Below are 14,151 nucleotides of genomic sequence, written 5' to 3'. Positions count from 1 at the left end.
CAGAATTGCAGGGGACCAAAAGAATTGAAGTTTTGGCTCACTCAGATATCCTGTTGTGGAGTGATCACACTACAGCTACCTAAATGATCATGAGTAACTGCACAGAGAGAAAATGCCGTTGAGATTTTTGGTTGATTCCTATATGTTTGTGCCTCCACAGACCTGCCTTTCCATTTATCACCAGAATTATTTTTCAGCTGCAGCTCTTCTGTTCTTACACTGTCCCCTGCATGGTTATGTTTGCAATACAGTAAATCTGTTTTGAAAGAAACAAACAAGCAAAAATAATGTATGCATCGAGTGGAAGATTCCTGTCTTCTGTGGTAAAGCAAAGCAATCAGGAGATTACGTTCACTCATCAGTTGCTGACATAAAATGTGCCTCTCCTGCCACCTGGCTGCTAACTATACTCATCCTCCAACAGTAAAATATGACACCATTCATGAAATCCACTAACTCCAAAACCCTGGGCTTCTGGTATAAAAAGGCATCAGGACAAAAAATAGATTAATAATTTATAAAAGCTAGTGCTATTTAATATAAAGAATTAAAGCAATTTGTAATTAAAGTAGTGCATACAGGTGAAGATCTAAAGATCTTGTTCTTTTCATCTTGCCTTTTATTAGTTATGTCTCTCACTATATGTTTGTATGGTTCCTAGCACAATGGGTCCCTAATCTCAGCTGGGACTTCTAGGTATTACCTTAATACAAGTAACTAACGATGCTCATATTTATGTTGTAAATTCCCCAAAAGTGATTAGGTTGATGAATGTTCCCTGAGAATTCACACAGTTAAAATAATGCCTTATTTTACTCTCTAGCTCCAAACAGAATTGTGTTTGCTAATAAAAATTATTTTGGACTTGTGACTGTCCCAAAACACATTTTTTATGTACAGTGGACATTTTTAACAAACTTTTTCTGTTTTTGTCAGAAAACAAAGTTGATGTAAAAGACAGTTGTCAATACTAAATTTTCCACCCCTTCTCTAGCTATTGCTCTAGTTCTCTACCCATTTCAGTGACGAGTTTTTATGGCAATATTCAGACATACAAAGTTTTTATTGCTGACCTCTTGACTGATCTCAGATGTAAAACAAAACAAACGTCCAAGAAGGAAAAAAAAAGTGTTCTCCATTCCATTTTAGCCATTCCATGTTTTTCATGTCTTGAGGCAGACTGCAGGACAAATATGCAATGCAATTATGTGCAAAGCAAACCATTTGGTTTGTTTTCTGAAATCAGACACCATCACTGTTCTGAAATAGTTATGACCTGGAAGAGCATTCTGAGCATGGTCAGGTAAACTTCAAAGTGTATCAGACACTAGCTAGGGATCAACAGAAGAATTCAATCGTGGTTTGATTTTTATATTAACTGTGAGTTTACATTCAATATATATATGATCTCAATTAATGAGAATGTGCATGCAGAGACTCAGAATAGGTTTGGAATAGGAATAGGCAGGCCTGTTTGGGCACCAAATACTTTTGCCCAGCCCCTCACACATTTATATAGCATGCTTTCCAAAAGAAAAACTTTTTGCCTAGTTTTTAGTCTCATAACTTTTTTGAGTTCGGTTTTAGGTTCACGAAGCCTCTCCCCCCTCTCCTGGTATATGACATAATAAAAACAAAGACATTTGTTAGGAAGACAAAGATAAAGTACCTAGAATAAAGAACCGGGGGTGTAAATTGTCATAGCCCTAGTGACCTCAATGAAGCTATTGTTTACCCAGCTGAGGATCTGTCTCCTAATGTGCTGTTCAAAATGTAACTTAAGCTCAGAAAGCTTTTGCTCTCCTCAACTGTTGTTGGTTACAATGTATTGTAATATAAAATAGGACTTCAGTGATTACAATTATGCATTTAAAATGTCAGGGGCAAGGAATTAGGATGGATTTGCTTTCAAGATCTATATTCTCACCCTACCTGGTCTCTCTCAACTGCAACCTAAATATTTAGGGGATGGTGAAATGCTTATGTTCTAAATTTATTGGGTTCATAAGATTGTTTTCTCTTCCCCTCCCCACTATGGCTCCAAATAGTAAGAGTAGGATTTTGTTCTTAATCTGCAAGAGAAGAAATAGCATACTGAATAGCATAGCATACCATTTGTCCTGAACTTGTCTTACGTGCAATAGCTTAAATACGTCTCTAAGATAAACAGTTAAACAATGTGTTGTCTAGCTTGGGTCCTAGTGTTTGTCCAGCTTTCTACACAAAGAGGAAACAAATAATTAAATTTAAAAAAAATCCTCTCCCACAATGTGCCCTTTTCCCCCCAGGATTTCCAGTCAAATTCTGGTTCTCAGTCTAGCCACTACTATTTTAAAGAAATAATTACTAAGGGTCATTTATGGGTCACAAAACTTAAAAACAAGTTGAAGCTTTGAAATATGCTGAAGAAATAATATTGAGTTGTTTGTTTCTTACCTGTAATTTTAAACATGCTGTGACAAATTCATCTCTGTTGTAAAGTCACTGACGTGAGGGAGGTTTCAGTATGGATGTCTTTGGTTTCGTCTCTCTCCATCCACAGATGCATTCTCTCCTCTTTTTGGTCTCTTTCTTTGTGACACTAAAGGGAAGTTCCATATGGAAAAGTGACTACAAATAAAAACATTATGGTCTCATTTGAGATCTGCTCCCTGTATGTATTCAGAGCAATAACTGTCTTACTTCAAGGACAAAAATAAGTGTTTACTGATTTTTCTCCTGTTACAGCAGCAGAGCCAACACAGTTCTGTAGGGTGACCTGGGTGCTACTGTACCTCACATACCATGAACAGAATTATTAGTTAAGTTCTAGTTCCACAGATTTACAGAAATACTGCATAATGGACGGTCGTTGCTATGGGAGAATGCATTCCATTGAAAAGGGATATTTTCCTATTGAACATTTCAGAAGCAGCTCTAACTTCTGTATATGAATTACATTGTGTTGAATTCTATTATTCAAAATACATGTGTTTTTATTCCTTTTTAATCTATATTTGTATCTCTTTCTTTCTGATTGCAGTCACCCAACAAGCCTACAATTCCTCAAGAGAAGATAAGACCACTAACGAGCCTTGATCACCCTCAAAGTCCCTTTTATGATCCAGAAGGAGGGTCTATAGCAGTGGTGGCCAGAGTTGTCATTGAGAGAATTGCACGAAAGGTAGCAATATAAAATTCTAAAAGGCAGCAGTAAAGACGAAATAAAATTTAAATATATTTTATGGATTTTTTTAATCGGTTGAAACCCTTTTAATCTACTGTTCCTTATTCTGATAGAAACGTCCACTGCTGCATATTTTAGTACTTCTTTTTCATAGAAGCATGGAGATTAGAAATGAAAAACCTAATGTGGTTAGTCACATAATCTAGTCCCCTGCCAATGCAGAATGGAACCTTACAGTATGTTCTCCAGTTCTTTGCCCATCCAACCGTTAAATGATTCAAGTGATGGACTTTCCAATGGGACCTTATTCCATGGTCTTGTGGATCCCTGTGTTAAGAAATGCTTCCTGACACTCAAGCTACTTTTCCTTTGGCTTAGTTTCATCCTATTTGTCTCTGTTATTTCATAGGGGATCCTCCTAAAGAATCACTGCTCTTTCTGCTTTTTATACCACTTGAATATATTCTTGTCTTCGTTGTAATTTAGAACCACATCAGCACCGATTCAAACCTGCAGGTCCTTAGTTATGGTTTGGGCATAGACTTTTTTTATCTTCCCTCAAAAGAATATATGCAGACCTTTAATCACTGGTGTTGCTCTTCTCCAAATTCCTTCCAATTTATTAAGCTCACTGTACACTGCATTCTATATGTAACCCCACCACCAGAGTACTCAGAGGTGCCATTCGTATCCTTCTTTGTGATATAAGGCCCCTGCATATGCAGTCCCAAACTACATTGTTTCTGCCACTGTCTGAAACTGCAGGCATTTTAGTTTGCTCTCTACTCTCACACTTAGGTTTCTCTGTGCATTTTTTCTAGCCAGCTTTCCCATTCTCTTCGCATATCAGCGTTTCAGGTTGTTTTCCTTAGATGTATATATACGCTTTTGGAAATCCCAACCTATATAGCCAGTTGCCATTTCTTGCCTATATTTTAAATTCTCTAGAGGTGAAATTCCCCACTATGAAACAGGCCAGCACAATGTGTATGCAGCATTTAAGCCTTACTGGAATTGAGTGAGTTACAGGATTTGTGCTAGCCCCCTGCATACAAGCGTAAATAACTCCTGTAGTTTTACAACTGTTAAGGTACTGGAGCACAAACCCTGCTTGTGTTACTGTGTAGCTTCTAGCAACTGGTTTTACATCCTGCCAACACCTACTGGTTTATTCCCATTACTTTCCTCATTTAAATCTTTACCACTCTTTCCTTGCAGGGAGAGCAATGCAATATCATCCCTGATAATGTAGATGACATTGTAGCAGATCTTGTTCCAGAAGAGAAAGAAGAAGGTACTTCTTAATTACATTCTGCTATGTGGATTTTTTTGACAATGGTGGGGTTTTCAAAAGCACTTAAGTGACTTAAGAGCACAAGTCCCACTGAAAGTCACAGTGATGCAGTTTTCCATTCTTTCTGTTGCGGCTTTTTGGCGTGGCATCCTGCACAGAACCACCGTGGTGCCCACAGAAGTTTAGCAACAGTTGTCCCATCTGTTAGAAATGTACAGTACAGGTGACTATCTGGGAGGAATTAAAACAAACTTCTTAATATCCTAACACAAGGAAGAATTCCAAGCTGCATCACACAAAGGTGCCAGCTGAGTGAAATTTAAAACAGTGAAATACTTCATTAGCCAGCAAGGAACCAATCATGTTAAACATCTCGTGAAGTCACCAACCAAATGAAGAGGCATAAATGGAGACTAACCCATTGTTGACATGTTCTGCTTTTGATTGATTTTAGATGACACCCCTGAGACTTGCATTTACTCAAACTGGTCCCCATGGTCAGCCTGCAGCTCCTCCACTTGTGATAAGGGCAAGAGGATGAGGCAGAGAATGCTTAAAGCCCAGCTGGACCTCAGTGTGCCTTGTCCAGATACCCAGGATTTTCAGCCATGTATGGGCCCAGGCTGTAGTGATGAAGGTAACAAAACAGGAAAGAGTGGAGGGGATAAAATGTAATATTTTTGTGGGGGAGGGCATTTTAACTTGGAGGTCCAACCTTCTATTGTAACTCCATGGTCCCACCTCTGGATGTAAGTGATGATGGTTGACGAAAAGTACATGCATACGTGTTTGTGTGTTCAAAACTGCAAACACCCATGTGGAAAATTATGGAGTGCCCTTAGAAAATGCGGTCCTCTGTGTTCACTACTGCAGTTCAGTAGGCTGTTTGAGTGTATGTTTGAAGGTTAAGGAGGAGTAGCAAGAAGAAAGGAGTGAAGTGAGGAATGGAGGAAATGGCAGAATAAGACAGGAGACAGAAATGAGATACAGTGGATAAACAGAAATATGGAAATCTGAAAAGAAGGGTGGGGGGGGAGGGTAGATGAGATTTATCAGGCAAAGGTGTGGCAATCTCAGTGTAGGTAATTGAAATTCTCATCTGTATTTTAGATGGTTCCACTTGCATGATGTCTGAATGGATTACATGGTCCCCCTGTACTGTTTCCTGTGGAATGGGAATGCGATCTAGAGAGAGATACGTGAAACAATTTCCTGATGATGGCTCGATGTGCAAAGTACCTACTGAAGAAACTGAGAAATGTATTGTAAATGAGGAGTGTTGTAAGTATTTCATTTAGCCTTGCAAAATCCAATCCGTAACAAAAGCACTAAATGAACCATTTCTTAGATGAGTACTATTAGTGATTTTTTCTCTTTACATTATAAATAGCTCCTAGTAGTTGCCTTGTGACGGAATGGGCAGAGTGGAATGAATGCAGTGCTAGCTGTGGAATAGGAATGAAAAAGCGACATAGAATGATTAAGATGACTCCAGCTGATGGATCCATGTGCAATACGGAAACTACCGAGGTGGAGAAATGCATGATGCCAGAGTGCCGTAAGTGTCTACGAGCCACCTGTCACACACAGAAGTATGACAACTCTTATGACACATTGTTTGAGCACATCAAATAATGTGTCTAACAGGAAACATTCCCAACTTTTCCCTGCACCAGATTCCCTACCTCAAGAGAACATGCATTGGTACCACTTCCACCCGAAGGATGACATATCAGTTCCAGAAAAATTATTCACTGCTATGGCCGTATTACTTTTTCAGAACAATGCTTTCAGAATATCACAGTATCATTGCCAGATGCTATACACATGTATATTAGCAAAATACCTTTTGGCACCCATAAGTATTCCATAGTGGAATACCCACTGCCTTAAGTAATTACTGTTGCTGTAAAGCAGGGGTGGGCAAACTGTGGCCCAGGTACTGCATCTGGCCCTCCAGATGTTTTAATCCAGCCCTCGAGCTCCCACCGGACAGCGGGGTCCAGGGCTTGCCCCACTCTGGCGGTCCAGCCGCGGAGCGGGGTTGGACCCCACTCCGCACAGCTCCCAGAAGCAGCAGGATGTCCCCCCTCCGTCTCCTACATGTAGGGGCAACCAGAAGGCTCCGCACTCTGCCCCAGCAGCTCCCATTGGCCGGGAACTGCAGCCAATGTGAGCTGCAGGGGCGGCACCTGCGGACAGGGCAGCGTGCAGAGTCGCCTGGCTGCACCTCTGCGTAGGAGCCAGAGGAGGGACATGCTGCTACTTCTGGGAGCTGCTTGAGGTAAATGCAGCCCGGAGCCTGTACCCGAACCCCCTTCCCCAGCCCTGATCCCCCTCCCACCCTCCAAACCCTTCTGTCCCAGCCTGGAGCAATCTCCTGCACCCCCAAACCCTCATCCCCAATCCCACCCCAGAGCCTGCACCCCTAGGCAGAACCCTACCCTCACCCCCCACCCCAACCCCCAATTTTCTGAGCATTCATGGCCCGCCATACAATTTCCATACCCAGATGTGGCCATCAGGTCAAAAAGTTTGCCCACCCCTACTATAAAGGAATAAAAAAGTCTAGAATGAAATACTATTTCCAGCCCCTGATGAGTTCTTTGTTTTGGAATCGGACTGTTATAAATGACACAAGATCAGGCTCTCTCACAGGAAGTTCCTAGTTTCAAATGGGCCCACAAGTACCTTTCTTGAGTATTTTGATTCTAATGCATTAAGTCTCTGCAGAAACAAAGTGGAAAAAAGTTTGCAGAGAAACATTTTTAATAGTTAACCTGAAAAAAATTTTGGTTTCATCTGAGCTTTTGTAGGAACATCAAGTTCACTTGAATAAAACAAAAAGCAAGCTAACAGCAAAATACAAGAAATAGGGGTTGCTTCCCTTCTTCAAATGCTCAGATTTAATTCTTTCAAAGCTTTGTGTTTAAATAACTTGTCAGCATAATGGGGATTCGTTATTTTTGCTAATCATTCTTTTCATGCACTAGATACCATTCCCTGTATGCTCTCCCCTTGGTCTGAATGGAGTGACTGCAGTGTCACTTGTGGGAAGGGAATGAGGACCCGGCAAAGGATGCTGAAATCTGCAGCTGAGCTTGGAGACTGTAATGAGGAGCTGGAGCAAGTGGAGAAGTGCATGCTTCCAGAGTGCCGTAAGTGTAGGAACAGCTCTGAAAGAGGAAGGCTGTTTTCACATGTTCTGCAAACTAAGGCTATATCTACACTACAAGCTGAGGGTGTGATTCCCAGCTTGTGTAAATACACTCATGCTTGCACTCATTGAGCCAGAACAGTAAAAATAGTGTGGACAGCAACAAGCGGTGGCTAGCCGTATTGAGTACGCACCCCTGCGGTTCAGGCAGGTTTGCTTTCGGCCTGGCTAGTCCATGGCTTGGCTGCCCAGGCTACCATGACGACACTACTATTTTTAGGATGTCTGCACAAGCTGGGAATCACATGCCTAGCCCATAGTGTAGACGTAGCCTAAGCATCAACACGTGGTGCTATGGTTCGTCTGTGCTGTGGAGCCTGGACAGGGCTGCGGTGGCTGTGCTCCAGACCCACTGCCTGCTGCTTGGAACCTGACGGGATGCCTGCCTCCTCGGCTGCCCAACCCCATCTGGTTAATGGGGAGAGAGTCTGTAACTTTGAGTCCTTCGGAAATGAAATCTGGAAGATGCTGAATATGTGCAGCGTGAAGGACTTTGAGAGGTCTGCACAGCTGATTAAGAGGACCTATAAAGGGTACTATCAGCTGGGAGAGACAGCAGGCCCATCATGGTGAAGATAAATGCCCCACAGGGTAATCCACTGTGGCAGAGGAAAAAACCCCAGGGCCTCCCCAAATGGCGCTATGAATATTTAAAGGGCTGTTCTGTGTGCTTTATAGATTTCTTGTTTCATACTCCATGAGCTACATTAGACTATCCTGGTACTCAAATACATATTGTGTGACCTGCATACAATGTGCATATTTGAGAATATACTACTTAAATGAGCAATAACCCATTATTAAAATATCCAGTGTGCTTCATCTCCACAGGTAATCCAGTCCAGGCAAAGTTACCCTCACCTAATATGTGAGATAGAGAGGGCACTTAGCATGTGCAGTGCCTTTCACTCAAAGTATACAGATTTCCCACAGTGCCAGATTTATTAAAAAATGAACACCTTGCCGTCTTTTCATGCCACATCTTAGCTCCTTACTAACTGTTCCCTTTAAGGAAATATAACTGGATTCTTTCTGCTTATTGTTGTAGTTATGAAATATAATAGCATGTCCATGGACCTCTTTGTATGAATGAAAATTCAGCCATTCACAATCTTCTCCTTATTGGAACAAGGACAGTATGGGAAGCAGCAACCCCAGCTTCCATCTTAAACCTAGAGGGGTGGAAGGACCAGCATTCTTGGCCTCTGCTGAGTCTACCACTAAGGGTGTCACTTCTTGCCAATTGTTGATGTGATTTTTTTTTTTGTTGATGTGATGGTGTCTCCTGAGCACTAGGAACTTGACTGACACCATGACATAGGCCATGAGAGACAATAACAAGATGTGGATGGGGGGACTTTGGCAAAACACAGTTTAGTCTACGAATAGTTCAGATGATAGTGGATTTGGAAATTAGTTCAACCTACCCAACTCCATGCCAGGCCAGTAAAGAGTTAGTTAGTGAAACCATGATTTTTTCCAAATGAATAATTTCTTCCAGTCTCCAATAGCAAGCAAGTAAAATGTTGGGCCTTGGGTTTGGTTCAAGTTTAGCACCCAGGGGCAGTGTGGCTTAAAACTATGCTCCTGTTTCTCTGATCTCTGTGTGTGTAATTAGAGCAGCTTCTGACCAAGTGCTGCAGAGCCTCATACACCACCTGGGGTTTCCCGCACATGACAGAATCCCCAGCTGCCCTCTTATTGCTGCTTTGCACTTCTTAAGAAAAGCAAGGCAGAGAGGAAGCCCTTACTGATGGATGTGATAAAATATTCTTATTGTACTCTTTGCCAGCCAAGTGTTGTAATGCCCTGCATAAAACTACCTGCATTTTTAGCCAGAGACAGCATTGGGTATAACCCCTGGCACAAATTCTTATGATGCAATTTTGTAACTGAATGCTTCTTAAATAATTTACAAATTATTTTTTTGGAATAAATATGATTATTTCTGCTTTTTGAGTGTTAGTCAGTCAGTGAGAGTTTGATTTTTAAAGCAATGCTGGAAAGTCCTGAATACAGACTTTTGGGGTATCAATGGCCCTGTGCCTACAGTATGGAACTATGATTCAGGAAATCTAAGTTCAAGTCCTGTCTCTTTCACTGATTTGTTCTGGGACTGTAAAAAAACTAAAGTTAAAAAGCTCTGTGCCTTAGTTTCCCCAGCTGTAAAAAGGGGATAACAATACTTGCTTCAATCATGTGACTATTCTTAATATTCATTACTATTAGTAAAATGCTTTCAGATTCTTGGAGAGCAGGTCCTATACGGGTGCACCGTATTCATTATTTAACATCCTTACTCATATGATGTTTGGGGTGGTGTGCCTTACTCCAGAGGAACTATTGAAAATGGACTAATAGATGGTCAAAACCTTCTTTCCTGCCACCAGAGCAGAGCATTTAAGGAGGAACAGGACTATTTTTTTTTTTTAAAGTTGGTGACCTCTCAGCACTATTCTTTCCCGGGATGGTTGAGGGAGTGGCAGCTAATGCAAAGTATTTCCTCCTGATTGCGCAGAGATTTTTAATGTGTTTTCTTTCAAAACTTACTCTGAAGACTGGGTGAATCGTCATGTTCATGTATTTTGGATATGAAAGCTCATTAGGCAAAGCCATATGTTGCTTCTACATCATCTGGTAAGGTCCCAAAGAGTTGTTACAATTGCCAGTATTTCTTTCTTTACAGCCATTGACTGTGAATTAACTGAGTGGTCCAAGTGGTCTGAATGCAATAAATCCTGTGGAAAAGGTCATATGATCAGGACAAGAATGATTAAAATGGAACCACAGTTTGGAGGAGCACCGTGCCCAGAAACTGTCCAACGTAAAAAATGCCGAATAAGAAAATGCTTGAGAGGTCCAGGTCTAGAGAAAAGGCGGTGGAAAGAAGCCCGTGAGAAAAGGAGAAGTGAACATGCCAAGGAAGATGTAGATGGTGAGCTGTATCCAGGTGTGTGTTATCCACATTCCTTAGGCTACTCATGGCAGCTTGACCTTTGTTCATAACAGGCACAAGTCTGTGAGTAGCAGCACGCCACTGCAATAGCATTACATTCTAGAAAAAGCTTCAATCAAGTTACAGTGGGCTTGTGTTCTTGGCTTTCATCTTTCAGCATTGAAGGTCAGATCTGAACTTCAGTAGCAAGTTGCAACTAGAGAGCTTTTAACCCGTTCCCGAAAGAAAACGGGGTATGTTTGTGCATCTCTAAGAATATCTTGTTCTTTCTCAGTAAGGTCCTTCCGTACAAACAATGAGTTGTGGAACATTCAGCTATTAGACTCATCTGGCAGAGAGTTCCTTTTGTTGCTAGACCACCAAAAAAGCTAACACTGACTAAAAACTCCAGCTCCAATTAAGTTGAACTGTGGCAAAATTTGCTCCTAAATCCAGCTATAAATGTCTTAGCTAGCATCTTTTTCATGCTAGGCTTTAGCAAAACTCCAATACCAACATCCCTGGTCTACGGGGACGTTCTAATCCAAATGGGGATCAAATTTCTAATGCTCGGGCTGCTCTCGACTGGCGTAATATTTTCAGACATGGTCCCTAAGATTAGCTATATCATGTGCGATGCTAACGCTTGCTGGATTATTATATGCTTGTTTGAATGATACCTTGTTCCGCACATTCTGGTAATTACAGTCTAGGTTATAACAGGTAGATGAAAACTTTTGGGGGAAGGAATTGTCTTTTGTACAGCACCTACCACAATGGGCCTAGACTGGACCTGATTGGAGCCTTTTAGTGCTACAATAATAAAATCTTGAGAGTGTGTATGCGTACATACACCGGGGAGATAGAGATGAAAAGCTAGCTAAAATAGCATTGATAAATGTTTTTATTTTTAGGTTGTAAGATGAGACCATGGACTGCTTGGTCAGAATGTACCAAACTTTGTGGCGGTGGAATTCAGGAACGCTTCATGACAGTAAAGAAGAGGTTCAAAAGCACTCAGTTTACCAGCTGCAAAGACAAGAAGGAGATAAGAGCATGTAATGTTCACCCTTGTTAGCAAAACCCTAGGCTGCAAAGTGATGGAGTCTGAGCTAAATGGAAAGTCAACCATGGTTTGATTTTTTTAAAAAATATATACAAATGGTGTATATTAGTCTTCATTTTTGCAGTGTGGGTTGCTTCTTAGTCTTGCTGGTGCAAGAAATATATTTTATAAATATTTCCTCACAAATGTATGCTGAGAGTGGTTCCTTGATACTCCAGCTAGCCCTTAATGCATAAAACTAGTAAGTCATTGTGAGTCATTTAACTCTGAAATAAAAACATCTCTGTGGATATGCAATAGCCATATAGAAATATTTCCTGTACAGACATGGGGTGCATGCATATTAACGTAACTAAGTTAAAGTGACATATTTCACACGTGGAAGGAATTGTCTCATTTGATTTGATTTCAAAATATCCAAAGCAGTGCCTATGTGATTACACAACTGTGCCAAGGAATAATTTCAATAATGCTGGTTCAATAATATTAAAGATACATATTTATCTCTTCCCACCATGAGGGTTAAACTAGTATTGAATAGTTACTATCCTATATATTTTTCTTCATGAGGATCCCCATACTTCTTTAAACAACTCAGATACAAAGGCATCAGTCTGGATAGCTCAGTAACAGTGTCTGCTCAATGAGCAGTGGTGATAAAAAAATCACACACAGGAAAAATACAGATAGTGTGAACCCTAATCCTGAACACCATGTTCGGTTCTGCCCACCACCATCTCCAAAAGGAGGTCTAGAAAGACAAGGAGGTCTAAAGAAAGACAAAGGCAATGATTATGGCATGGAAGGACTTCCATATGAGAGACTGAAAAATTAGGAATAGTTTAGTGAAGAGGTATATAAAACAATGAATGGTGTTGAAAAGGTGCTGAGATATACCTTATGCACAGATGGGGGGAGCAGCCAACTGAAAACTAATAGAAGGATTTTTGTGTGTTACTTGATGCATAATCAGTCTGTGACATTCACGGCCATAGAATATATGCTTGCAACAAACAGTTTATGCGGATTTTTAAAACGCGTAGACATTTGTGAATTATAGGACTATGGCCTGAAGTTTCACTAGCTAAGATAAAAATCATGCCTGACAGCGTAAGCCACCCACTAGCTGCCAAAGGTCAGAAAGTAACTTCTCATACCTAATGTATGTTACTGCCTTGAGATTTTTCACACCTTTCCTCTGAAGCATCCGGTACTATCCCCGGACACAGACCAGCTGCTGGATCCCAGGCCTGCTAATGCACTGGTCAGTCTTCATTTCTTAAGGTTTCAACATTTAAAATTGGGAAATAAAGGTACATTTGTAACTTTTGTGCAAGAAAGGGATTATAAACCTATTTATCAATAATGATGCACTGAGAATAAAGACTGTTCATTGATAACTCTTTTTAAAAACAAGTTTGAGAGAAATGAAGGGAAAAAATGAAACTTTATATTTCCTTTTAAACCAGCTGTAGATAATTTATTCAGATCATTTATACTTGGTCACAAGCCCCAAAATCGAGCACCTGGTTTTGAATTTCATAATTCATGTGGACTGTTGCCACTTTTGTGTCATTCTCTCTCCAACAACAGCAGGAAGCCTTCCCTGCCCCTCGGAGTGTCTGGCTGAGGCTCTTCCCCCTTCATCCTCTTTCTGTAAAACCCCTGCTGGGCCTTCCCTAATACCTTAGTACATTTTGCTGCATCTCTTGGCCCCAGAATGAAGTTAAGACCAATGCAGCAGTGGGTGCAAACCTTGCGGAGCCAAACCAGAAAAAGGTTTTTCACTAACCTCTGAAAACCAAACACTTTGCATTTGACTGAGCTCAGGTCATTTTATCATGATCACTAAGTTTGCACAAATAAATGTATGGTCCCTACCTGCCTGGCCTATTCTATCCAAAGCAGCCATCTGAGCTAAAAGACCCCATGGAATATCATAAATACTGCAGGAGTGACCAGACAGCCTCTTCAGGAGAAAGGGTGGGTACCAGACTAAACCCTGAGGTTCCCAGGAGCTGTCCCTGGGTAGAAACACAGATGCAAATGAGAACCATGCCACATGTTCTTTACAAGCCCTTGCTCTTGGTAACAGCTTCTACACCAACAGGTGCCAAGCAGTCGATGGTAGTCATTAGAAGCTCAGATTTGTGCCTCTTTAACCTGACAAGCCCATACTGGTCCTGTCGGCTGTGAGAGTTCTTTGTTTTCTCCTGGATCGGGTGCTGCTACTTCGCAAGCCCTTCTGGCTTGTTCATGCTTCTGCAAAACCTACGTAAAAGGCCACTCCAGTTTCTGTAACAAAATGTCATCAATTGTCGATGCTCTGTTCCCAGTCACTAGCATTCTTCCTGTATGTTCCATGTCATCAGATGGTTTTAAATGTTAGGTTTATTCCCTTTGGCTATGTTCTGACGATAGTTGAATCCAAATATATACTCGAGTATGTATGAAATGTGATATTATTTGAACA

The 14,151-nt window shown here is 41.0% G+C and overlaps 1 protein-coding gene across 1 annotated transcript in view; it reads left to right on the top strand.

Annotated features, from left to right (window-relative positions):
• The window catches only part of SPON1 (spondin 1), a 319,734-nt gene extending 308,044 nt beyond the window's left edge, over positions 1 to 11,690 (top strand). The window contains exons 9-16 of the mRNA XM_077820112.1: positions 3,023 to 3,163; positions 4,385 to 4,460; positions 4,915 to 5,097; positions 5,571 to 5,741; positions 5,851 to 6,018; positions 7,454 to 7,618; positions 10,364 to 10,627; positions 11,527 to 11,690. Of these exons, the coding sequence (XP_077676238.1) occupies positions 3,023 to 3,163; positions 4,385 to 4,460; positions 4,915 to 5,097; positions 5,571 to 5,741; positions 5,851 to 6,018; positions 7,454 to 7,618; positions 10,364 to 10,627; positions 11,527 to 11,690 (1,332 nt within the window). The remainder of the gene's footprint in view (positions 1 to 3,022; positions 3,164 to 4,384; positions 4,461 to 4,914; positions 5,098 to 5,570; positions 5,742 to 5,850; positions 6,019 to 7,453; positions 7,619 to 10,363; positions 10,628 to 11,526) is intronic.
• The last annotated feature ends 2,461 nt before the right edge of the window (positions 11,691 to 14,151 follow it).

Source organism: Eretmochelys imbricata, chromosome 6 (assembly GCF_965152235.1).
Source record: "Eretmochelys imbricata isolate rEreImb1 chromosome 6, rEreImb1.hap1, whole genome shotgun sequence".
NCBI classification, from domain to species: domain Eukaryota; kingdom Metazoa; phylum Chordata; order Testudines; family Cheloniidae; genus Eretmochelys; species Eretmochelys imbricata.
Note: the sequence above shows the minus strand (reverse complement) of the source record. Positions and strands in the feature narration are given on the sequence as shown.